The 24,501-nt window shown below is 38.2% G+C and overlaps 1 protein-coding gene across 2 annotated transcripts in view; it reads left to right on the plus strand.

Moving 5' to 3' along the window:
* The window catches only part of CACHD1 (cache domain containing 1), a 228,708-nt gene that overhangs the window by 113,526 nt on the left and 90,681 nt on the right, over positions 1 to 24,501 (plus strand). For both annotated transcript variants that reach the window (XM_011985473.1, XM_011985474.1), the window contains 2 exons: positions 2,931 to 3,079; positions 23,983 to 24,089. In XM_011985473.1, the coding sequence (XP_011840863.1) occupies positions 2,931 to 3,079; positions 23,983 to 24,089 (256 nt within the window). The remainder of the gene's footprint in view (positions 1 to 2,930; positions 3,080 to 23,982; positions 24,090 to 24,501) is intronic.

Raw genomic sequence — 24,501 nt, forward strand, 5'->3', positions numbered from 1 at the left:
TAGCTCATGGCCTATGTAGAAACAGGCAGTGGACCAGATTGGAATATCTGAGTTTAGCTGGATCTCACTTTTTAAAGTTAGAATCTTCCAAATGTGTAGAAGAAACCCTTGGGTATTTCTCAAGTGGAGTTAAATATTAAGAGTATGTATGTGAGAGAGAAGGACATATGATTATAAATTTTGTTTTTATTTTAAAGTGAATTTGTGAAGAAATTTCAAAATTTAGTTCTTTCAATTACATCTTATGTTCATTGTGTTACAATACATTTATTCCCAAGGGCAATAAAGGACTATACACTCTTAGTACTCCTAGGTGGGAAATTAATGATGTTTACTTTATCAGAAGTCATGACCTACAAAGAAAAGGTAGAACTTGCTTCTTGATGGGGCTTCCAGAAATACATATTGTTGTTTATTTTAAAAATAAGTATGCTTTAAAATAGTTTATTATTAGAACAGAAGATAAAGTTGATGACTCTCAGGAGTGAATTTTAAAAATCTTTATCACTTCATTAAACATTTTTTCTATGTCTACAATGCCAGGCAGTGTTCTAGAGCTTGAAGATACAGTGGTGAACAAAAACATATGTCGTATGTTATCTTTTAACATCTGGCTATCTCACGAGACTGTGTGTCCTAACAGTGCTTGTAGTCTCATGAGATAGCCAGATGTTTAAAAACAAAAAAACAAAAATAGCATTAAATTTAATGTGTGTATTGAGAGGGCTTATGCAGGGCATTATGAGAATATAAGGTTTTCAAGCTGGGCCTGTTGCTCTGACATCCTCTACTGCCCATTGAATGTGAAAATCTTGGAAAAAAGGATTGTTAGATTAGTTGCAAGCTGCTGTTTAAAAACCATGTTAATGCATTTGATAATGAGTGAATAGTCCTCTTTCCATATTTGGGCCACATGTGATGGCCTGTTTAATATTACTTTGGGGAAGGAAAAACAAAGAATGAAAAAAATGCATTTGTTGAAATGTACAGGATTTTTTTTTCCCTGATAAGTTATCATTTTGGATGGGTGGAGAATTCAAATAGAAAAACAGTTTGAAACCTATTGACTGAATTACAGATTGGGATAATTTACTGATTTTTCTCTAAATCAGAGTTTTTCTGGGTAACAAAATCATTTATACACCAAACCCTAGTAACGCACAATTTATCCATGTAACAAATGTGCTCATGTACCCCCGAACCTAAAATAAAAGTTGGAAAAGAAAAAATAAATTGGTGAGAGTCATACCCAAGAATAGCCCTTAAATAAAACATCTGGTTAATAATTATTTGACTGCAATCAGAGGATACTGCTAAAGATTTTTAGAGGGCCCCTGAAAGGGTTATATTAATATCCTTAATAAAATGTGAATTTTTTGCTTAAAAAATTATTTTCCAGCACCTGTTAAAAAATCAATCAATCGAGGTTTCGAGGTTTCTCATCTGGGCTATTAGTGACGTTTGAACCAGGTAATTCTTGGTTTGAGGATGCTGTCCTGTGCATTGTAGGATGCTTAGGAGAATTCCTGGCCTCTATCTATCTACTTTGCACCATTCTCCACCAAGTTGTGACGATCAAAATTTTCTCCAAATGTCCCCTGAGGATGGCAAAGCTACCAGTTGTCTAAATTAAACTGGGTTTATATGTTTTAATGCAATGACCTCAATGAGGAAAACCTACTTTATTTCAGTAGTCTAGGTCAGGAAGGAGTCTAGGTCAGGGAGTATTGTGAGTCATCTTATAAATTTTCAAGACCCACAACTCCTCCTTTGAAAATGATAAAATGAATTTGGACAACTCATTATCCAATTAAACACTATACTCATATCCCTTTGTTATGTCTGGAAGTTTTTCTAAACTTTATAGCTTATGTAATTTCTAGCAAGGCTGAGAACCTCAGTTATTTAATTGAGACCCTGAAAGCTATAGAATATCCCTGGAACAAAATCAAGATTTAAAATTGGCTTGAAAATAACAAATGAAGATATTTTGATTTGACTCCATGTTCTCAGCCTGGAAGCTATTGGATTGTGTGAGACGCATGACCCAAAGGAGATGATTAGTTTTCCTCCAGTGTGATCATAATGAATAGCACTACAAAACCAATTAGCTATAATTCTATCAGTCATTTCATTTGGGTAACATTTTGTTTAAGGGGAAGAAAAAAACAACACAGTTTTCCTTGGAGATCTGTGATGAAGCTGTGGTATTTGATAGGAACAATGGAGGAAGAAGCAGTATGCTCACCAATTTGCTTTTATTATTCCTGCATGAAAGTAAATCATGATGAAGTGTTCTGTTCACAGCAGTTAAGGAAGGCATTTGTTCATCTTAAAGGTGTAGCAGACCAAACACAAGTGTATTTCTAAGTGGATATTTCATTTCTATGAATTGTACAACTCCAGGGAATTGCCATTCACATGGAAGACTGAGAGTGGTATCCCCTGGGACTGTGTAGCAGAGGGTACTGAATGTTGTTTCCTTTCCTTCTGTTATTACCCCCCTTGAAAAACTGTGAACCCGGAACCACAAGTAGCAGATAATGTCTCTTCTCTTTATTCTCCCAGTCATTGTCGTTGCTCTGTAACATGCAATGCCCACTGTCATGCTGACAATAATGTCAACAGTCTTTGTTTTCCTTTTTCCAGCAAGGTATTTTATGGATAGGTATTGTTCTATTTAACGTGCCATCATCTGTTACAAGAAGATATAATTTTACTGTTGTCTGAGTATCCTTCTTTGACTTCTGGGCATTGTGCAATTTTTATCTCAACCCACACAGTGGAATAGGACTTGGGTGTGTGTTGTTTGTTTTACTTGAATTTTAATATATGCAGCTTGTGACACAAATTATTAGTTTATTAGGAAACAAATACAATGAGTTATTGTCATGGACTTTCGATTTATTTTGCTCACTGTCATCCCACAGCTAGCCAAAAAAATCCGAGAGAAGTTCAACCGTTACTTGGATGTGGTCAATCGGAACAAGCAAGTTGTAGAAGCATCCTATACGGCTCACCTAACCTCTCCCCTAACTGCAATTCAAGACTGCTGTACTATCCCACCTTCCATGATGGAGTAAGACTTTAAAACTTTTTGTTGTTGTATAAACCAGAAATTGAATTGCTTACATGTTTCATTTCATATTCAAAATACCTGTGTTTATTTATTGCAAATTGTGTAGCTTATTTCCCACTATTTGAGATAAGCCCTTTATCTTTAGATAGACAAGTGATTTTTAAAGAAATGTGATTCAGTGTTGTATAGCCAGGAAATTCCTGGACCCTCCCTACTCACCTTTTTTTCCCTGATGAAATTCAAGTTGAGGAATATCAACTATTTATTTGAGTACAGAAACTAAATCTAGAAAATTGGAAATGCTTTGTCATGAGTCAACTATTAAGCCATGTCACTTGCTTAATTTAAAGGAGTGCCTTTTGTCTTTAAAAGAGTAACCAAAAATTCCCAGTCCTTACTTTAGTAGATACTATCTTTAAAACTCCTATGGGAAATGTGGTTTCAGATCATATTGAAACAGATTTGTATCTGCATGGTTGAGGATTTTTTATTTATTGGTCTAGTGATATTCACATCTGAAGGGGTATAGGGCTATGGGATGCTGGAAATTGTGGTGGAAAGAACACTTATCTGGAGGTGCAAAGAGCTTAGTTTTAAGTTTGACTTGGTCTTTAATTAGCTGTGTGTCCTTTATCAAGTTACTTAATGTTTATTTTTATGCTCAGTTTTCTACCAGTGTGGAAAATAATCTTATAGCACTTTTCTAGTGCTACTTAGAATAAATAAAAGACATTAATACATTTAAAAAATATGAGTGTACATGTTAATTAGTATTTATTATTCCTCTCTTTGCATGACAAGTGCTCTTGTGGCTAGGCAAAGGATGGATATAACTTTTTTGGTGGTTAAATGATACTTTGTTTCCATAAGCAAGTTTTTGCTTATTATGATTTCTTACTGGGCTTTGTAGGTAGCAGGGCATCCTCAAGTCATTTTATTTGTCCATTTATATGATGTTAAGATGTGCCTTTGTCTGGCTTACCCTATCTGTGGCCTGAAGAAACTCATACTAGTTGTTCTCTAAGCTAAATGGAAAGCATATATAATTTGGAATGAGACTGTCTGGATAGGAATTCTACCCCTAACACTCAATACCCACATGGTCTTTCGATATTTGGTGTCTTTGAGCAACCCTGTCTTTATTTCTGGAAAGAGAACAATAAGACTCCAGGATGTTGTGAACATTTCAGTGAAATCAAACATGAAAATATTTTGTAAACTGTAATGTTCTAAAGAAGTATTCGCTGTAATATTAAATATTTGTATACCTTCATATCAGAGTGAACATTTCAATTTTTGTTTGTTAGGTATTAGTTCCTTCTCACACTGCTAATAAAGACATACTTGAGACTGGGTAATTTATAAAGGAAAAGAGGTTTAGTGGACTCACAGTTCCACATGGCTAGGGAGGCCTCACAATCATGGTGGAAGGGAAGGAGGAGCAAAGACACGTCTTACATGGTGACAGGAAAGAGCGTGTGCAGGAGAACTGCCCTTTATAAAACTATCAGATCTCGTGAAACTTACTCACTGTCACGAGAACAGCAGAGGAAAACCTACCCTGCTGATTCAATCACCTACCACTGGGTCCCTCCCATGATATGTGGGGATTATGGGAGCTACAATTCAAGATGAGATTTAGGTGGGGACACAGCCAAACTATATCAGATATAATCAAAGATTATCTTTTATATTGGGGCACCTGTAACTTAATGTTTTGACAAGCTTATCACTAACTAAAAATAAAATGAGAGTCCAGTTGGGTTTTGGGCCCAAAGAAGAAACCATTTTCAGGGCGGGGAGAACAGATAGTAAGGAAAGGAGAAGTTCTTAGAGCTAGATTTATGTGTTTTTCTCCTAGGGAAAGACATGTGGCAATGTCTGGATGCATTTTCAGTTGTCACAACTTAAAGGCTGGAGGAAATACTTGCTCCTGGCATCTCGTGAGTAGAGTCCAGGGATACTGCTACACATCCTATAATATTCAGGACAGCTCCCCAAGACAAATAATTACCTTGCCCAAAATGTCAGTAGGGCCAAGGTTAAAAAACCCTGGCTTAGCAGATTGGGGATCTTCGTAAATTCCTAAGTAGAACTAGTGCTCTAGAGGGGGAAAAACCCAAAACTTGAATTGGCTGGCTGCTACTGGTCAATCTACCCAATCACTTGCCACCTGGTGAATTTCTATGAATGTTTCAAGGAGCAACTCAACAATTGCCTTTTCTTCATAGTTTCCAATTACCTCTTTCTTTCCTCTCCTTATTTCGTTTTGTCCCTGGAAGAATTTATTGCTCTCTCATATTTATTCCTATAGTAATTTCCATACATCTCTATATAGTGTAGAACTTAATGTATCAGACCTTGTTGTGAGTCAGCCTCCCTTTCTGTTCTGGGCAGGAATTACACCCTTTTTTTTTTTTTTACCCCTAGCACCTGGCCCTTGTGTTTAATTTTTATACTATTTGTTGGCATCTGAATTGATCTAAATTGATATAGGACGGAGTAAGAGGGTACCTACTCTCTCGAAATTTGTAAGTTACTGGGTGATGGAGTGGCAAAAATTGAGCGTAATTAATAGGGCAAAATGTGACATAGCAGAGAGGTATTGTGGTTCCTCAAAGCAGAGAACTATACCAGATAGGTTGTATCAGAAATGATTTTATGAGCTTTAGAAATATGCCTTTTACTTGATTTGGCCATTAGGAGGAACATCACAAAAATATATATAATATAAACATGTAAAGAAAAATATTGTAGTACCATTTAGAATAGAGAAAATTATAAATACTCTAAATTTCTAACAATAGAGGATTAGTTAGGAAAATTGTATGACATCCATATATATGAGATGGTAAGATGCAGCCATGCTGTTGAAGCTGACCTGTGAGAACGGTCAGACATACATACATTATACTTGATATTAGCCAAAAAGCCAAGAACACACATGTGTGCATTAAGTTTGGGAGTAAAGACAGTGATTTCCATTTTGAATATGTTGAGATAAGGGTTCAGGTCTGGGACAGAGGTCATCTAATTTGGTAAAACCCAGTGGTCAACCTTTTTGTTAATACAATGAAACATAAAATGTAGTTTCTGCCCTTTGGGAACTTCTCATTTAGTTGAGTTGAACATCCATGAGACCTTAACTGTACCCCTAGAAAAATACATACCAAGTAAACAGATTAGTAGGAGAGAATATTCCTCCTTCAGAGGTGGAGCCTCTGCACTGAATGCTGAAGATGCAGTGTTGTCTCCTGACCAGGAGTAGTTGACAGAGCCAAGAACTGCTTGGGGTGGATCTTGGAAACCAAGGCAGTTCTTAAGGTAAAGCTGAACAATCAGAGAATGTACAGATAAGCAATACAAGGAACCTCCTTCAACAAATTTTAGATACCTGACAACAGGGATCTTTTGCAACAGGAAGCGGCCTGTAAGGACTCCTTTCTATTATACTGTGTCTACTTGGCTTTAAATGGAGCCCACTTTCTAGTGAAATGTGTGAAGGAATTTTGGGAGTGAACCCTGAGCTGATACTTTTCTAGATGTTGGCTGAACACAAGCACTTTGTAAAATTAGAGGAACACCTCAGTTTTTTAATGAAGATTTAAAAATGGAAAGAGTTCGTAGTATGTTGTTGGAGTGAACAAGGGTATAAATTCTCAGCTAGCCACCTTTGTTCTAGTCTCTCAGAAAGTGCTTATCTACATATTCTAATGGCTGGGGTGCCTGCTGAACACATTTTCAGTTCACACCTTCCTTTTTTCTTTTTGGAGATAGAGTCTCACTCTGTCACTCAGGATGGAGTATGATGGCGCCATCTTTGCTCACTTCAACCTCCACCTCCCAGGCTCAAGAGCTTCTCGTGCCTCAGTCTCCAAAGAAGCTGGGACTACAGGGGCACGTCACCATGCCCCGCTACTTTTTGTATTTTTAGTAGAGATGGGGTTTCACCATGTTGACCAGGCTGGTCTCAAGCTTCTGACCTTAGATGATCCACCCACGTTGGCCTCACAAAGTACTGGAATTACAGGCTTGAGCCACGCTTGAGCAACTGCACCCTGATGACACTTTCCTGTATTCCAGTCCTTCCAAAAATGTCTCCATTTTGAATCTCAGCAACTTCATGTTGGAGTTAGGTGAGAAAAGGAGGATCTCCTAGTCTTTTGAAGCAGTGTAAGCATGTGATTAAAAACTTTTTTAATCGTAGGGAGATTTGGTTTTGAATCTCATGAACTCGTATGTGGACCTTTGGAAGTCACTTATTCTGAGCCTCAGTTTCCTCATCAGGGAGATGAGGATAATGGGAGTACCCAACTCACATGGTTGTTATAGGGGAGATGTTTTTAGGTTGTACTTAGACATTTTTAAAATTTGATTATGTATTTATTTCAATATTCACTATGTTAACAGTTTTTCTCTAATGGCAATAACAAAGTTTCTTTTAAAAGAAATGTAGCTGAATAAAATTGAACTATTTTAAATGAAAACATTAAGTGAATGTGACCAAATGTTTGAAAGTGATAGAGATGTAGAGATGTAGTAGTGACTAAAGTTCATGAAAAATGGGCTCAAGGTTATTGCTAAAGTCCTTCCAAACGGTAAGATATTATAGTTCTATGAGGCAAACTCTTTGAAATGATTTATGCCTATGGACTGTATCTTGCCATGTGTGTATGTATTAATACTACCTTTATAATAAATATAAGCAATTGGACCTCAGATAAGAGACCCCCAGTCTTAGTGCTGAATCTTCTTCATTCTTAAGTCATCTGGGCCTTATGAACTTTTTTTTTTTTTAAACTCAGCACTGACCCAATAGTATGATAGCTGTTTGTTATTAACATTTTAAGTGCCTGTGGCCTATTGACCTTGCTTCTTCTCCAAATATATTAAAGGTTAGAACTAGACAATGTTTTTATAAGTAATTTTAACTAATAGTTAATTTTTACTTTTTGTCTCAGGCCTAACTTTTCATTTTTAATGATTTATAATCCATATTTGGTTTTCTTCACTACTGCTTAATAGTATGTATTTTTTTAAAATACAATGCCTAGTTCTGAAGAGAGAGGAGCTTTAAAGAGCTCTATTATAGAGCATTCTGAAGAATACACCCTGAAGGCTATAGTATGATGACAACAGAGAGAACATGCAAAGTGGCAGAAAATTAATTTTTCAGATGGGTTTGATATTTTCCTTCTCAGACCAGTCAACTCTTAAAATTCTTGCACAGGAACCTTAAAAGTTAATTATTCTTCACAAGGTGCTGCATAGTGATTAGGTACTCTGTCAATGTTTGTTGTTGAAGGAATGATCTAAAGAATTCACATTCTTCAATATGGAAAAAAATAGGCTAAGTTTAATCAAAAACAAACTCATTTTCAATGATATCACTTAAAAAAACATAGTTTTGAGAGTGGGCTCATTTATTTATATAATTTAATTCGCAGCTCCCTTTGTGTTCCTTTAGTGAGGTGCTAGGGATGCAGGAGATCCTGGGCTCTCCCACAAGGAGTGAACAAGTACATAATTACACCCATGGACTATATCTGACCTGCAGGTGTATTTTTTCGGCCCTCACGTGTTTTAAAGGTTTTTAAATTTGTAAATTTTAAAATCTATTGCCAACATTTAAACTTTGAAAGATTAGCAATTTAAAAATCCAAAGTATCTGTCTTCTCGTGAAAAATCAGAAGATTTGGCAATACTGGATCCACACTGCTGCTTGGTAATAGTCTGCTTTCATGAAGAGAAGCTCCCCTTTCAAGACAGGGGATGAGTTCCTGATCTGATATGTTACACCCAGTCTATTTCCCTGATTTATATCACCTGTTTGGCCCACCTTAGCATGTGAATTTGCAATTCCTGACCTGAAAAGACCATACAATGTTAATAGATTTGACTTAAGAAAAATGTCTTATCCATGTGCATTCCCTGCTATGCCAGCTTAAAAATGTCCATTCTCATTCTCTCAAGTTTTAAAGAATATAACTCCTTTAGGCATAACACTAAGAATAGCTATCCCTGAAACCCAGCTTGCCACAGAGATGAGATTCTGATGTGTGCTTCTAAAGCTATTATTTATTCAGCAGGCCCTACTGATCCTTGGTTTTTATATAAACAAATCAATACTTTTTTTTTTTTTCTTCTTAAGACAGAGTCTCGCTCTGTTGTCCAGTCTGGAGTGCAGTGGCACGATCTCATGCCTCACCCTGCTGAGTAGCTGTGATTACTGTATTCTTCATCAGTAGAGACAGTTAAGTACCAAGAATACGGAGTCTGAACACCTATGGCACTTAATAAATGGTGTCAAATGCATGCTCTGTCTACTTGGATTCACAGCTGTCAGTCAGAAATTCCCCAGTCTTTCATGTAGTGACATCCTATCTTGCCTTACTAAGAAAATGCCACACCTAGCTAATTTTTGTATTTTTGTAGAGATGGGGTTTCACTGTGTTGGCCAGGATGGTCTCAAACTCCTGGACTCAAGTGATCCACTGCCTCAGCCTTCCAAAGTGCTGGGATTACAGGCATGAGCCACCACACCAGGCCCAGATCAATAATTTTATTTTCCCCATCGCTTAATTGATGTATCTATTTCTTTCCCCAATTTCTTCTATAGATTTTACTACCTGTTGGTATTCTTATTTTTTTTTTTTTCATTTTTGGTGTCTTTATTTAAAAAGAAGGGGGCAAAGGGGAGGATAAGCTAGGGAGGAAATACTGGAAAGATGAATTTAGATTTTTATTCTTTTTTGTATCTCCAAGTGGGGTTCAGTGCTGTTATCCTCATTTAGTTAATGCATGTTAATTGACTAATCATGGTAAGAACTGACATTAAGGCATCTATGTCTGGCTTGATGAGCAAATCGATGCTCTGATGGAGCTAGAGTAAGTAAGCAACTTGTTTCCAAGGTTCTCTGAAGTCAGTCACCTGGAGCTAGAAGATTTCAGCTGAATAGATAATTCTCTCAGGGGAGACTGAAAAAGCTTCACTGATTCCAAAAATGAAGAAACTCTTGGAACCATTGTCAAATTGGATTCCTGCTATTTTACAGGGAGCTCTTTGAGTTGAGGCATCCACTGAGATTGATACAGTCACTGTGGAAGGCAGATAGGACTCATCTCATCTTCTAAGAACACAAATTTAGTGCATTTCCAGCTGGCACCCACTTGAATTACATGATTTCAGGAATCCCATCTTATTCAGCCTCTTGAGGGTATTGTGCTGCAGACAAAGCAACTAACATAGATTCTGATGCAAGAACACAGGCTCCTGATCATAATAATTCTCATGAATAGCACCATTATAACCCTGTGTTAGATAGGGTTCTCCAAAGAAGTAGAACCAATAGGGGGTGTATGTGTGTGTACATACAGAGAGATGAATATTTATTGTTAGGAATCAGGATTGTGGAGGTACAAGTCCAAAATACATGGTAGGCTGGCAAGCTGGAGACTCAAAGAAGAGTTGCAGTTGGAGTTCAAAGGCAGTCTGCTAGGGAAATTTCTTCTTGCTTACGGAACGTCTGTCATTGTTCTACTAAGTCCTTCAATTGATGAGACCCACTGATGTTACGGAGAATAATCAACTTTACTTATAACCTATTATTTAAATGTTAATCTCATCTAAAACATTTTCTTCACAGAAACATCTAAAATAGTGTTTGGCCAAACCTATCCGTGTAACATAGCCCAGCCAAATTATCCCTCCTGCCCTTTTACCCCTTTTGTCTTTAGAAAGGGTAGAAAATTATACTGCTAAACCTATCATTAAAATTAAGGTTTTGTTAACCTTCACATTTAGACTGGAGAAGGCTAAACTCTCACTTACAGAACTTTCTACCATATTCTCCTGCACTGCTTCTCTTAAAAAAGTTACTGAGCTGCCTGGAAAGGAATCTCAGCATTTGAGTGATTCTTTTTTTCCCTGTAAATTGGTTGTGTATTTTGTGGCATGTTTTAGATGTTGTATACATTTCTATAATAGGATTTCAAGTTCTTTAAGTATTATTGACATCATATGAGCCAGAGGTAACTTACTCAGAGAGTTGTTTTTAATTTTGATGATTAACATGCTGACCCATAATGTTCAGGTTCCTGTACTTAGCTCTTTAGGAATTTATAGTAGATTTAAAAGATACAATTTCTATTCTTAAGGGACTTAGCTTCAAGTCAAGGGGTTTTTCTGTTTTGTTTTGTTTTTTAATTATTTGTTTTTAAAATGAACTCAAGCATGAGCTTCTCTCATTGCTAAGAAGAGGCAAGTCTTTTTATTTTATTTGCAACTACTCTGGTGCAAAAGAAGTATCATAAGCAGTAAGTTCAGTTGTGATGTAAATTATACCCGAGTCATGTAGTACAAAGAGTGGATGGGCCTCGACTCTGCCACTTTGCTGTGCAATCTGGGGACGTTCACTTAAAGTCTTTGGTCCTCAGTTTCCTCAACTGTAAAATGAGCAATTTGAACTATATTTCAGAGACTCTTCCAACTTTGAAGACTGATTTAATTTTCCTCAAACTCCTTAGAAGGTTGCTTGTTTGTTTGTTTGTTTGTTTTTAAACTGGAGCCATTTACCATTATAGGCAACTTTTCCTACTGCTCAAAATAATAAATTCTGGATTCCATGAGAGAGTTTGTTTTTATCTTTTTGAGAGTGACCTTATGGGGGGATGAAAGATGATATGCAGCAAGACTCACAGAGTTTAAATCACTCATTCATCCATTCATTTGAAAAAATAAAGGCTTGTGGAATGGTTTATGGAAGAAATATTTCAGCTGGGTATTTAAGCAGGAAAAGGATTTGAATATATGGAGATATGGAGGAAGAGCTTTCCAGGAGAGGAAGCTCAATATGAAGAGATCCCATGCCTAGAAATGACCAGGAGCACTGAAGAGGGACTTGTATATGGAGCAAATGATGGAAGAGGCAGCTAAGAAGTTGGATCAATATTAGATCATAAGGATCCTCAAATGCTAGACTAGAGAATTTAAACTCTGTTCAGTAGGGTTTAGGCTCCATAAGTGAAGTAAAGAACAATGTCTATCTTTCTCTTGCTTCTATATCTACGGTCTGACACATAGTAAACATGCAATAAATATTGGTTGCTTGAATGAGGGAATTAATTTACGATTCTTGAGAAAGGAAGTACAATGGTGAGACCTGAACTTTAAGGGAATTTCACTTCTTAATCATGTAACAACTGAAGACCTATCTGATTTCATTTATGTAAGCAAAGAGCAAGAGGAGGCCTGGACTTGGATGTTGGCTCCTACTTCTTGAGTTTTGGAAGAGGGAGGAATCATAGGTGGCCAAAGTTGATTTTGGGTAACTGAGAGTGATGGTACCAGGTGCTAAGGCATATTTGTTCTTTATGTACTCTCTCATCTTAGTTACTTTAGTTCAGGGACTCTGTCATATACAACTGTATTCAATACTTTGCTTAAATAGGCCCTCGATAAATATTTGCCAAAGGAGTTAGTTTGTAGTAGCATAACTGACTTTGTCTTTAGTGTTTGAGTCTCAGTCACTATGATGCTGTCAGAATTAACAAGCTACTTCCTTTCTGGGCAGAAACTGAACAATATTATTAAATACTTTTTTGCCTATTGATAACAGTCATTGTTTTAATCTGAACAGTGTTATTACAAGCTCTGATGTGAAACATGTTTGATATTGATTTGGTTATCTCAGTTATCAGTTATGCTTAATAATTTTGTTATATGCATTTTGTATATTTGGGAATATACATTCCCAAATACCTACATACATGGGTATCATTTTCAACTCAACTTGCCTATACCATCTTCAAGGCAGTCAATGTTTAAGATATTGTACTAGATACTGTCTGATGGATAAAGATGAATAACACAGTATGTACCTTCAAGAGCTCATAGGACACATGTAGAGTAAGCTAAGGCAGTCTGTGGCAAATGTCATGAAAGAAATCCAAAGACTTTTAGAGGAGGAAGAGATTATGAACAAAGGCCTCCGAATGCTCAAGCTTGGTGAAAAAGTGGTAGTCAAGGCCTTGAAGAGTAGAACTTCCACAGATAGATCTAGGGGAAGAATGCTTCAGACCAGAAAACAGCAAGTGTCCATACTGCAATTGAGGATGGGGAGGTGGAAGACCCAGCTGGCACAAAGGATTAAAGAAACACCATGGTGGGCTTGAAACACTAGGTAGGTCAGCTACACAAATTTCTCTCAGTAAGCAGTAGTTTTAATGCAAGGAACAGCTGTGGTCAGGTCTTGGGCAAATTAATTAGTTGGCAAATGAAGAATAAATGATGGTAGAAAGGCAAGTTGCTTGTCAGGTTGGGCCAGTTAGATTATCACAGACAAAGTAATGACACCTTAAGGGACAAATGTACTAAAGCAAAGATGTCCAGGGACTGGTACATTATATAGAGTGTCAAAATAGGGATGTACAATATGTGGAATATGGCAGCTAGGTTTTCTTGGAGAGTTTTGGTAAGGAGGAAGAATAGAAATGACAGCTCCAAATTTTAAATTGAGCACTTTAGGAGATGGGAATCTATTAACTGAAGGGTGAAACTAGGAGCAAAAGAAGACTTTTAGGAGGAAAATGATGGATCCAGTATAAGCATGCTGATTTGGAGTTGCACGTAGATCATTCTTGGGAGGTGTTTGCTAAGCAACTGAGATTAACCTGCAGCAGCATTTTATTTTCATCCCACAACTTCTTTGTTTTCATGCCACAAATATTTTTACCCCCATAACTATGTCATGTGCATGGCAGTTCAGGTAAAAGGGAAATTTGAGATGTCTACTTTTAATGTTGTGTTAATGTATAGGTTTGTACAGAATGTTTCAAGACATAACAGCTGTCCCATAAGTTGGCAACTCCTATTTTTTTCTAACCCAATTTTAAGGTAGTGCACATGGAAAATATGATATAAAATGTTTAACCTTATATACATCTTATTTCTTATTATTACTGTTTTTATGAGAAATAAGATACTGTGACTTAGGTGCTTATAGCTTTTGTTCCTTTGTTATCTCTGTGTCACAAGGTCAAATAATGTGACGAGCTTGGTCCTGAACAACTGAGTTTAAATTTATTGCAAGTCGTATTATTTCTCTATGAAGATGTGTTTTGTGTTTATGCCCATGAAGTGTTGTATGGCAAGTCTTAGTCTTTCAAGTCATTTTCACTGCCTTATCTCACACTTCCATTTCCAATGCCTTTAAAAATTATTATTACCTGCAGGCCAACTAAATGTTACAGATAGTCTTTCTGGATATTGGTACCAGAGGACTGGAGTTAAGCTCAACATTTTTCTTTTTTTTTTTTTTTTTTTTTTTTTTGAGACGGAGTCTCGCTCTGTCACCCAGGCTGGAGTGCAGTGGCCAGATCTCAGCTCACTGCAAGCTCCGCCTCCCGGGTTTACACCATTCTCCTGCCTCAGCCTCCCGAGTAGCTGGGACTACAGGCGCCCACCACCTCGCCCGGCTAGTTTTTTGGATTTTTTAGTAGAGACGGGGTTTCACCGTGTTAGCCAGGATGGTCTCGATCTCCTGACCTCGTGATCCGCCCGTCTCGGCCTCCCAAAGTGCTGGGATTACAGGCTTGAACCACCGCGCCCGGCCAAGCTCAACATTTAACAAAGATATTACAGAAAGCTTTGTATTTATGAAAACTTAGTTACATATGTTTATACTTCAGTGAAATACTTTTTTAGGCCTGTTCTTCTTTAAACATTACGTTACTTACATTACATTCTTCATATGTTCCTCTGAACAACCTGGTGGGGTAGAAACTGTCTCTGCCCACCTCCCTTATCCCCACTTTTACAGATTAGGAAATAGGTTTAGAAAGTTTATGGCAGGGTAATCCCAGCACTTTGGGAGGCCTAGGTGTGTGGATCATCTGAGGTTAGGAGTTCGAGACCAGCCTGTCCAACATGGTGAAACCCCATCTCTACAAAAAACACAAAAATTAGCTGGGCATGATGGTGGGCACCTGTGATCCCAGCTACTTGGGAGGGTGAGGTAAGAGAATCCGCTTGAACCCGGGAGGCGGACGTTGCGGTGAGCTGAGATCGTGCCATTGCACTCCAGCCTGGGCAACATGAGCAAAACTTCGTCTCAAAAAAAAAAAAAAAGAAAGAAAGAAAGAAAGAAAGAAAGAAAGAAAGGTTATGGCAGGACTTAGTGGAGAGCCGGGTTTGGAATTTAGGTTTCCTGATTCCAAGTGCTGTTTTCTTTTAATGGTACTCTGACCAATAGTAAAATTAGAGTGGGTCATCTGCCAAGTGAAATGCTAAACTATGTATTCCTTCTTAGAATTCTACTTGAGGTTACTAGATGACTCTCCAAACTTTCTAAATTGGCTGACCTGCAGCAATTTGTATCATTTCCGTGTGTGTGCTTGTGTGTGTGTGTTAGATAGATGTCTTTATGTTTAGGAGTCTTCATGAGTACCCTTATAGCAGAAAGCGCCTGCATTTGGATCTGCTAAGAATCTAGCTTCCTGCATTTTTCTGTGTGACCTTCATTGAAGGAAGAATGGGAAACCTGCCTCACTGCTTACGCTATTGAATTTCACCAGCTGCCTTTTATGGATTTTAAATAGAGATGGTTTTGTAATTTTTCTTTCTTTTTAAAATCTGATCTCTGTAGAAAACTACCTAGCAGACTATACCAGCTTTAAGAAATAGAACCTGTCTTAGCTGCAAAACGGAAACCATTTTGTGCATTTTTATTGTGAAAAATACCAAAGCAATTTCAAAGAAGGCCCAGATTTAAAAATCTATCTATAATCTCTTTCTGGGGACTTGACTTATCTGGTGTGATGATGTAGATACTTGTCTTTACACTCTAGCTTTATTAACTTGTTAATATTGGGATAGTATTCCTTTTGTAGAATCAGCCAAAAGTATTCTGCATCTTATATTCTTCTGTTTCTTTAACAGAACAGGGAGATGTGTGGACAGGACTCTTCCCTCGTCAGTGCATGTGTGCTGGTAGATGGAACCAGTTAATCTCCAAGGTCATGTGCTAACTCTTAGTTGTTAGTGCCTCTCTTTTGTGTCTGTGTCATACCACTCACAGTTGTCTGCTGTGTACTAAATACTCAGTGTGTGTGAGGGGAGAGAACATACCCAATTTACAGTCTCTGGCCTCTAGTCCTGGGAAATCTCAGCCTCTTAGGCTTTCTATGTGTATTTATCCGGCAGACATTGACGAAACTTTTGCTCCTCACAAGGAGACTCTGAGCTAGGCCCTGGGCATAAAGAAACATAAGAAAAGACCTCTCCCTTTGTGTCTACCAAGCAAGGGAGAAGGGTGTATAAATAAATAACTGTCAAGTGTGTCAAGTCCCTATTAGAGGTCAAGTGGCAGGATAGACAGGGGTGCTATGGAATGGCAGCCTGCAGACCCCACCAAGCTGCTCTCCCCGGCCTGTTCTCTCTTTGATTTTTCCAGATACCCATCTTTCTTCTTGTGCCCCCCGTCCAACCTAGTGATGAGGAAGATAAGAATAAATGTTTAATGTGGTTGTGCGCCCACTTCCAGTCCACCCTAGATGTCACCTGTGCAATTTTCCAAGCTTTTATGAGAAAGTGAATTGAATGATAATACCATCTTTTGAATATGGAAGTGAGACACAAGGTCACAGCAGGGCCTTATCTCCATAGTCTGTTGTGGTAGGGAAATGGAGAAAAAGAAATATGGTTGGTCTGTGTGATACTTAGACTTAATAGAGAGGGAGACACTTTATTGCTCTGAAAATCTTACCTTCCAAGGGCATTTGAAACCAGCCCTTGTTTCCAATCTGGCTGAGTTGCTGAACCCTGAAGGTTTAATCCTTATTACTGATAAGGAAAAAAGAATGTGACTTATCACCCCAATCTCTGCAGTGATGGAAGGAAAAACTATTTCTCGGAATGTGATTACATGTTATTTGACAGCTTTTTGGTTGGCCCATTTATTTAGGTGTTTGAATAAGTAAACTCAGTCGAGGGGGGGGTTTGAGTATTATTTACTTTATAAATGTGATAGTTCCTTTTTGAAGTGATCCTGCTCTTGCCCCTTTCCTCTACCATTCAAACAGAGTTTAAATATTTGCCAGTGCAGATGTTTGATTTTTATCTAAGCTCTTTCTTTGTTTAACTTTATTCTCATGGGTGGTTAAGTGGACGATAAGGAGGTTCTTGTTTAATTCTTTTCAACTGGTGTTGCTCAAATATTTGGAGAGCAGATGCTTCCCAGAAAGAATGAGCGGGAACCTGGTTGAATGGAGGTGAAGAGATATGTCTCCGTGTCATATCACAGTAAACCAGACCCTGTGAGGCTGTTACTAGGGCCCCGGGGCCTAGTAGGCCTGAGTGTTTCTCAGTGTCCAGAACCTTCCTTTAGCAGCTCCTGCAGCTACTAGTGAAGGATTTTCACCGCCTTTGTTTTGCAGAAAAACGTGTGCTGTTCTAAAAACAAAGCTTGGAAATTCAGTGGCACTCGCAGCAAAGGCCCGCTTGTGTTGTGAACTCCCCTTGGAAGCCTCTCAGCATTTCTTCCATACCCACTTCTGATCTGATACCAAGTTTTGCTTTCAGAAGAAATGATTTTTTTTTTAAACTTTTGCACTTATCTCAGCATTTTAGCAGTGATTAAAAACAAGCAAACGAGTAAAGAATATTCCCTACCCTATTAGCTATCATTACATTGGCTTTGTGTGTGGACTTGATGATCAGTTTCCACAGGGATTTGCTTTTTAATCATTACCTTAAAAACTCATCCATGAACAATTCCACATTTCATCACTGCCCTTGGAACTGACACTGTGGGTGTGATTTTTATGTGCTATGTGATAAATGAGGCAGACTTCTCTGGAAATATTGAGAAAAACCTGGGTTTCTGAGTGATTTGCCTGGCAAATTACCTTCCCTAGGAAATTTAAACAAAGACCAAGAAAGGAAGTAAACCCCAACTGGTGGGGGGATGGGGGGTGGGGGAGGTGGGGTCTTTTATATCTCTTTCTTTCTAAACTGGGACTCCACTGAAAAGTTGATTTACACTGTGAATCGAGGCTGAATGAAATCCAATTGGAACTCACTTGAACACTGTTTTGATGTAAGATTCAAAGCTTCTGCAAATTTATTTTATCTTCTACATTTGCTGATCTCCTGCTTGTAAATCCTGTTGAAGGAGAATAAAAATGACTGCAGCCTGATGGGAATTAAATGTCTGAAGTTCAAAGCAGTTTGCACATCAGAGCAAACGTCAATCAAATGAACATCTTGCAAGCCAGGCAGGGAGTGAATTTCTCCATGGGGAAGAGATCAAAGTGGGAGTCACAGTTCTGTTTTCTCCCTCGGGATGCAGTTTCGATCAGTTGCTCATGAAAGTAAATCCAGAAGGAAGTTTTTTTTTTTTTTTTTTAAACTTACAGGGGTTGGAGAGATGGAGTTATTTCTCTTGAAACTGAATTTCAGGCACTGGTTTTATCTTATGAAAATGAGTATAGAATGCAGTTACAATCCATTATCTCCTTTTTTAGAGTCGGGGTGTAAAGGAGATTTTTATCAGTAATTTCTATTGTCATTACTAACTTTTTGAAAGCACAGGCATGAGGAATGAAGCAAACCAAACCTCTTAAGTTGATTTGCCCATTCATTTTGTATGAAAATCTATGATTTTACTGCTTCTTGGCCTTTCCGTAAACCCGAAATTGTATAAATGTGACTGGCAGCTAATGCACTTCTTAATGAAAAATCTTTTAGGTAACCGCTAAGAATAAGTGACATGTTTTTATAAAGTGTCTTAAGTATGAGCTTTATATTTCCAACATTCTCCAAATCAGGGCAAATAGCATGTTTCTTTTTATAAGTCACTTTTCTCAAAGGCATATGGGCATAAAATGCATTCCTGTCTTTGGCAAGGTGACTCTTCCTCTAGGGACCAGAGGTAGCTAAAGTAACAAGGATGGCTGAGCATGTTTTACCCCTGCGTGTGGAGTCTGGCGTCCAGAAAAAGCAGTAGGCGTTAGAGTGTTAGTGAAGGGTAGAAAGATAAGCACTCTTCACTTGTGCTTCCAGTAGTTATTCCTGCTAACCTAGCCGGTCCCCAGCCCTGTATATCTTAAGCCCCTATTGACACCTCCTTCTTCATCTGACTGGCACATCAGTGGTAGTGAGAAAAGCAGCAGAGTGAGGTTGATTTCTAGGCTTTTCATGCTAACTTGACTGGCGAGTGAATGCTGCACGGCTGAAATTCAACACATGTGAGAGAACTCACGGCAGTTGAGACTCTTAGGAAATATAGTAGATGTTCAATGAATATTATGAAATAAAATGCCCAGAGCTTTCTGGTGACTTAACTCTGCCCTTTCTCGTTACTCAGTCAACCAGTAAGAATTTATGGAATGCCCCACCTTCCAGCAACTGTGCTAGACATGAGAGAGAAATATAAATCCTCCAGTAACCTACAGTCCCATTGGGGGAAGCTAAAATTTCTCAAGCGCATAAAAGGTTTTAGAGAGAATTGAGAATTCAAGAGCTACATGGGTAGGGTTTAGTCAAATAGGGGTTCCATGATAAAACTTTTTGACATTTCACCCCCATGTAACACACATTTATTTGGTATAGGGGGAAGGCAAAATGAATACTATAATTTGTTCATTATTTATAATAAAGCTTATTTTTATTTATTTATTTTTTTGAGACGGAGTCTCGCTCTGTTGCCCAGACTGGAGTGCATTGGCGTGATCTCGGCTCACTGCAAGCTCCGCCTCCTGGGTTCACGCCATTCTCCTGCCTCAGCCTCCTGAATAGCTGGGAATACAGGCGCCTGCCACCACGCCTGGCTAATTTTTTGTATTTTTAGTAGAGACGGGGTTTCACCATGTTAGCCAGGATGGTCTCGATCTCCTGACCTTGTGATCCACCCACCTCGGCCTCCCAAAGAATGAATCTTATTTATAAATATTATTGATGCAGTGGTCTGAATATTTGCCTTCTCCCTCCCAAATTTATATGTTGGAAACTAATCACCAACATGATCCTATTAGGAGGAGGGGCCTTTGGGAAATGATTAGATCATGAAGGCAGAGCCCCCATGAATGGCATTAGTGCCTTTACAAAAGAGGTCCCAGAGAACTGCCTTGCCCCTGTCACTGAGGACACAGTGAAAAGGCCACGTCTATGAACCAGAAAGTGGCCCTTCACCAGACACTAAATCTGCCAGTACCTTAATCATGGACTTCCCAGCCTCCAGACCTGTGAGAAACGAATTTCTGTTGTTCATGAACCACCTAGTTTACAGTCCAGATGGACTAAGACAATTGATTAGTGTTCTGTTGGTATAAGCAGAATCTTTAAAAAAAAAAAAAAAAAAAAAAAAAAAATCTGTATCTAATGGATAGGACTGTGATATTATGTTGTTTGATTACGAAACAAGAAAAAAAGGAAGAAGACACAAGCGTATAGTTAAGAAGCAGAATGGCACTAGTCAGCTTGGAGGAGGAAGGACTCATCATGGGCCAGTACTAGGGAGAAATTTGAAAGAAGAAGAGTTGAGCTGGGCTTTGAAGAATGAGTGGAGTGGACACTGGAGAGCGTCACAGTTGGGGTCGAACAGAAGAGCGCATAGGGAAGGGCCAGTTTGGTTAGAAGTGTAGGATAGGAGACGGTGGGAAGAGAAGGTCGGGTAGATTATTGTTGACAAGTACCATGTCATGAAACTGTTTTATGATGGAGAAATGTTTATCAAGCACCTACTTTTGTTAATGAGTCACTGTCATTTTTATTGTTATAAAAATGTTTTCTCTAATGCTTTTGAAGATGATCTTTTCAGCAAAGGAAGTAAAACAACCTATAATAATAGTTCCCTGATGTCCCTGGTCCCACGAGCCAGCTTGCACTTCACAAAGGTCCAGAAAAATCTGTGTATCCTCAGCATTGGACTTCAGCTCTCTCAAGGGGTGATGCTGAAAGCGAGGTGCTGTCTGTGGAGACTTAATCCAGACAGGCAAAGGCTCTCTCCAGGTTTACACATTTCCTGGGAAGATTTGTCGGTAACCCTCTTCAGTTGCAAGTTCTTCTTTATGTATCACTTATGCGGAATCATATGTGGTTTGTCTCTGGAAAGAAGTTGAGTGATGGGTTCAAGTCTCTCTTAGGTCCCTGACTTGCTCTGCGGTCTTTGGTGTCATTTTTCTCAACTGTGAAATGGGTAGGAGAAAGGGTTCATAACTTGGACAGCGAAGTCCAGATGTGAGCTGCATCCATACCTCAGAACTACCCTGTTCTCTTGATCTAAATCCATTCAGAAGATCCTGTGTCTTCGGTCTCTTTGACACATACAGGAAAGTACCTGTGCTCATGCAGAAGGCCATTCCTTTGCTTTATTTCTAAAAGAATCTGCATAGCAGGATTGGAAGGCACTTCTCATTCCTCCGGAGCCTGTGAAAGTCAGATTCCTTGGCCTCACCCCAGACTCACTAAATCAGACTCTCTAACAGTGGATCCCAGGAATCTGCATTCCAACATGCATCCCAGCTGGTTCTGAGGTAGCTAGACTTTCAGTATTGTAACCATTCAACTGAGTCATGGTCCTCACTTGCTAAGATTTCTTGGAGTCTTCAGGGGAGCCCAGAACAGGACTAGGCACCCTGGATGGCGTGGATGGTCATAAAAGACCAATTAATATGAGCACCTGCTTATGACCAGAACAATGCTAAGCAATGTATGCAGTGGTGAACAAAATCAACAAGACATGGTGCCTACCTTCATGGCACTCTTGTCTATTTATGGAACCTGATCTATAAAAATCATGAATAGAACTGTAAATTTAAAATTATGGCACATGCCTTGACAGAATATGGAGGCATTTAACATAGACTTAGAAAGTCATCACAATCAGGATAGGCCTTTCTGAAGAAGGGATACATGAACAGAGACCTGAAGGATTACTAGACAATTAATCAGGAGAACCTTCCAGCCTTCCATTGTCCAATATGGTAGCCATTCTTCAGTGACTATTTACAAATTAAGATGAAATAAAGTAGAAAATGTAGTGTCTCTGTTATGCTAGCCGCATTTCAAATGCTCAGTAGCCACATGTGTCTAACATGTCAGACAGTGCAAAAATAATACATGTTCATCATCCCAGAGACTTCTCTTGGACTGCCCTGGTCTAGACCAGCAGTGGTGAAACAGGTCTGGAATACCACCTGTTTTTGAAAATTAAGTTTTATTGGAACACAGCCATACTCAATCTTTTATTTATTTTCAGTAGCTGCTTTCACACTACAATGGCAGAGGAGTTGCAACAGTCTTTATGGCCCACAAAGCCTAAACTATTATCTCTCCCTTTATAAAAATGTCTGGGAGGGAATAGACTTAGTGTGGCTAGCTATAGCTTAGAGAGAAGTGAGGTTGTAGTGATAGTGCCTTGCCAGCATGGACACAGCAGCTGCTGCTGTATTAATCTCTTCTTTTCTCTCCATCTGTGGCTTCTGAGGCAGCAGTCTTCTCGTCTAGACAAACTGGAGTAGGTCCAAGGAAGGGCAGCCACGTTGATGAAGCAACTGTGTCCTTTAAGACACAGTTGACATTGTCGGTGTAACTCTGCACTAGGTTAGAGCCTGGACTAACAGTCTCTTAAAATCCAGCTATTTCCTTCTTTGAGATGATATGAAATAAAGCAAGACTGTTTTTAGCTTTTGCTGTTGGAACCAACATACCATGTGAAAACCTAGTCCCCTTGCTTGTGCAGTCAGTTCCATGTAATAGTTCTTATATGTTAGGAGATGTGATCAACAGATTTTAAAGTTCATGCCAGTGGTCAAATGGATATTGCTTTTTAGGAATGTTTCTCCTAGCTTTAGAGCTTCTCTATTTGGGTTCATGGAGTTGCATTAGTGGTTCCTGAAGTTTACATTTTAACGCAAATTTTTAAAAACCTCATTTCAAGTTGCATTTATTTGGGGATCTCTTACAAACTTTGAGTCCTCTCAGGATCTGAAATCCTAAATAGTTTACTTAGAAGTTCAAGATCCTTCACTTTTGTTACTCCTGGGTGAAATTCACTTAAAAATACTCTTAATGACTATATGTAAATAAGCTGGTATGTTTTCCTATTATGTTCTTTCAGATTGTTGTCTGCTATAGCAATGGATCATTGATTCCACTAATATTTATTGATCAGCTACTAGCTAGAATAATAGTATTGTTCTAGCTCTAGTACTAGCATTACACTACCACTGGAAATGAAAAGACTTTTGCCTTATTTGCATGACAGTCTAGCAGGTACAAGCTATGTGTCATATACTATGAGAGGAACTTCCATACATTATGTTTAATTTTTTTATGGCTCTGGAAAATAAGTTTTATTATCTTTTTCAGATAAGAAAACTGAGACCCAGAAAAAATGAATAATCTTTCTAATAGTGACAGAGCAGGGTTTCATATCTAGACCATTCCTACTCCACACCCATTCTTTATCCTTCACTACTGTCTATTTTTGTACTTGGTCATTGGTTTTCCAATAGGATAATTTAAAGAATTCTGTTTTACATGTAATGTCAGAGCACCCATCTGATTTTTTTTTTTTTTTGTAGCTCTGTTTTGAATTTTGTCATCTATTTTCTGTATGATTTTATCAATAGTACTAACTTAAGTTTATTGGAGAAAAGTTGATTTGAAGAATGGTTGTTTGTTTTTATCTTGGAATTGAATTTGATTTCTAAAACCTTCTGGGTGCAGGTGTCCCCCCGCCGACCCCCCACAATTCTGAAATTATTTTTTTGAATATTTAAATCTAAATCACAGTTGTATTGTTTATGGGCTGATCTATCTTGTACACAATGTAAATCATTATTTTTGTTGGTTGGTTTTTCTGGACTGAATAAGTATTGCTCATTCTCTCCTATTGTTTCAGGTTTGATGGGAGCTTTAATACCAATGTGTCTAGAACAATTAGTTGTGATCGACTTTCTACTACTGTTAATAGCCGGGCCTTCAATCCAGGACGAGACTTAAATTCAGGTCAGTAATCCATTGGTTTTACAAAGATGAACTGTATTCTACCACATTCAAGTTGAATAAATACATTGCTTCAAATTTTTTTTTAAATTTTTGAAAAGAAGTATTATATACTTAAGATTGGATATTTCTTGCTGGAAAGTTAACTCTCAAGAGAGGGAGAGGGAAAAAAAAATCAAGCTTACATCTTAAGCTTCTACTAGATAGCTATATATATGGTACATGCCAACTACCTTTTTATGCTCTTCAATCTGTTAACTCATTTTTCGTGAATTTTACATCTGTTATTTTAAAGGTTATTTTAGAGACCTGGTTATCTTTGCAATAGGAGGTATTGGATGTTCTTTCCTTTCCCTAGTTATAATTTTTAATCTGTTTTGGGATTTTTCTGGAAGAATGTTGTAAGAACTTTTCT

The sequence above is a fragment of the Mandrillus leucophaeus genome, unplaced genomic scaffold (assembly GCF_000951045.1).
Source record: "Mandrillus leucophaeus isolate KB7577 unplaced genomic scaffold, Mleu.le_1.0 Scaffold284, whole genome shotgun sequence".
Taxonomy (NCBI): Eukaryota; Metazoa; Chordata; class Mammalia; order Primates; family Cercopithecidae; genus Mandrillus; species Mandrillus leucophaeus.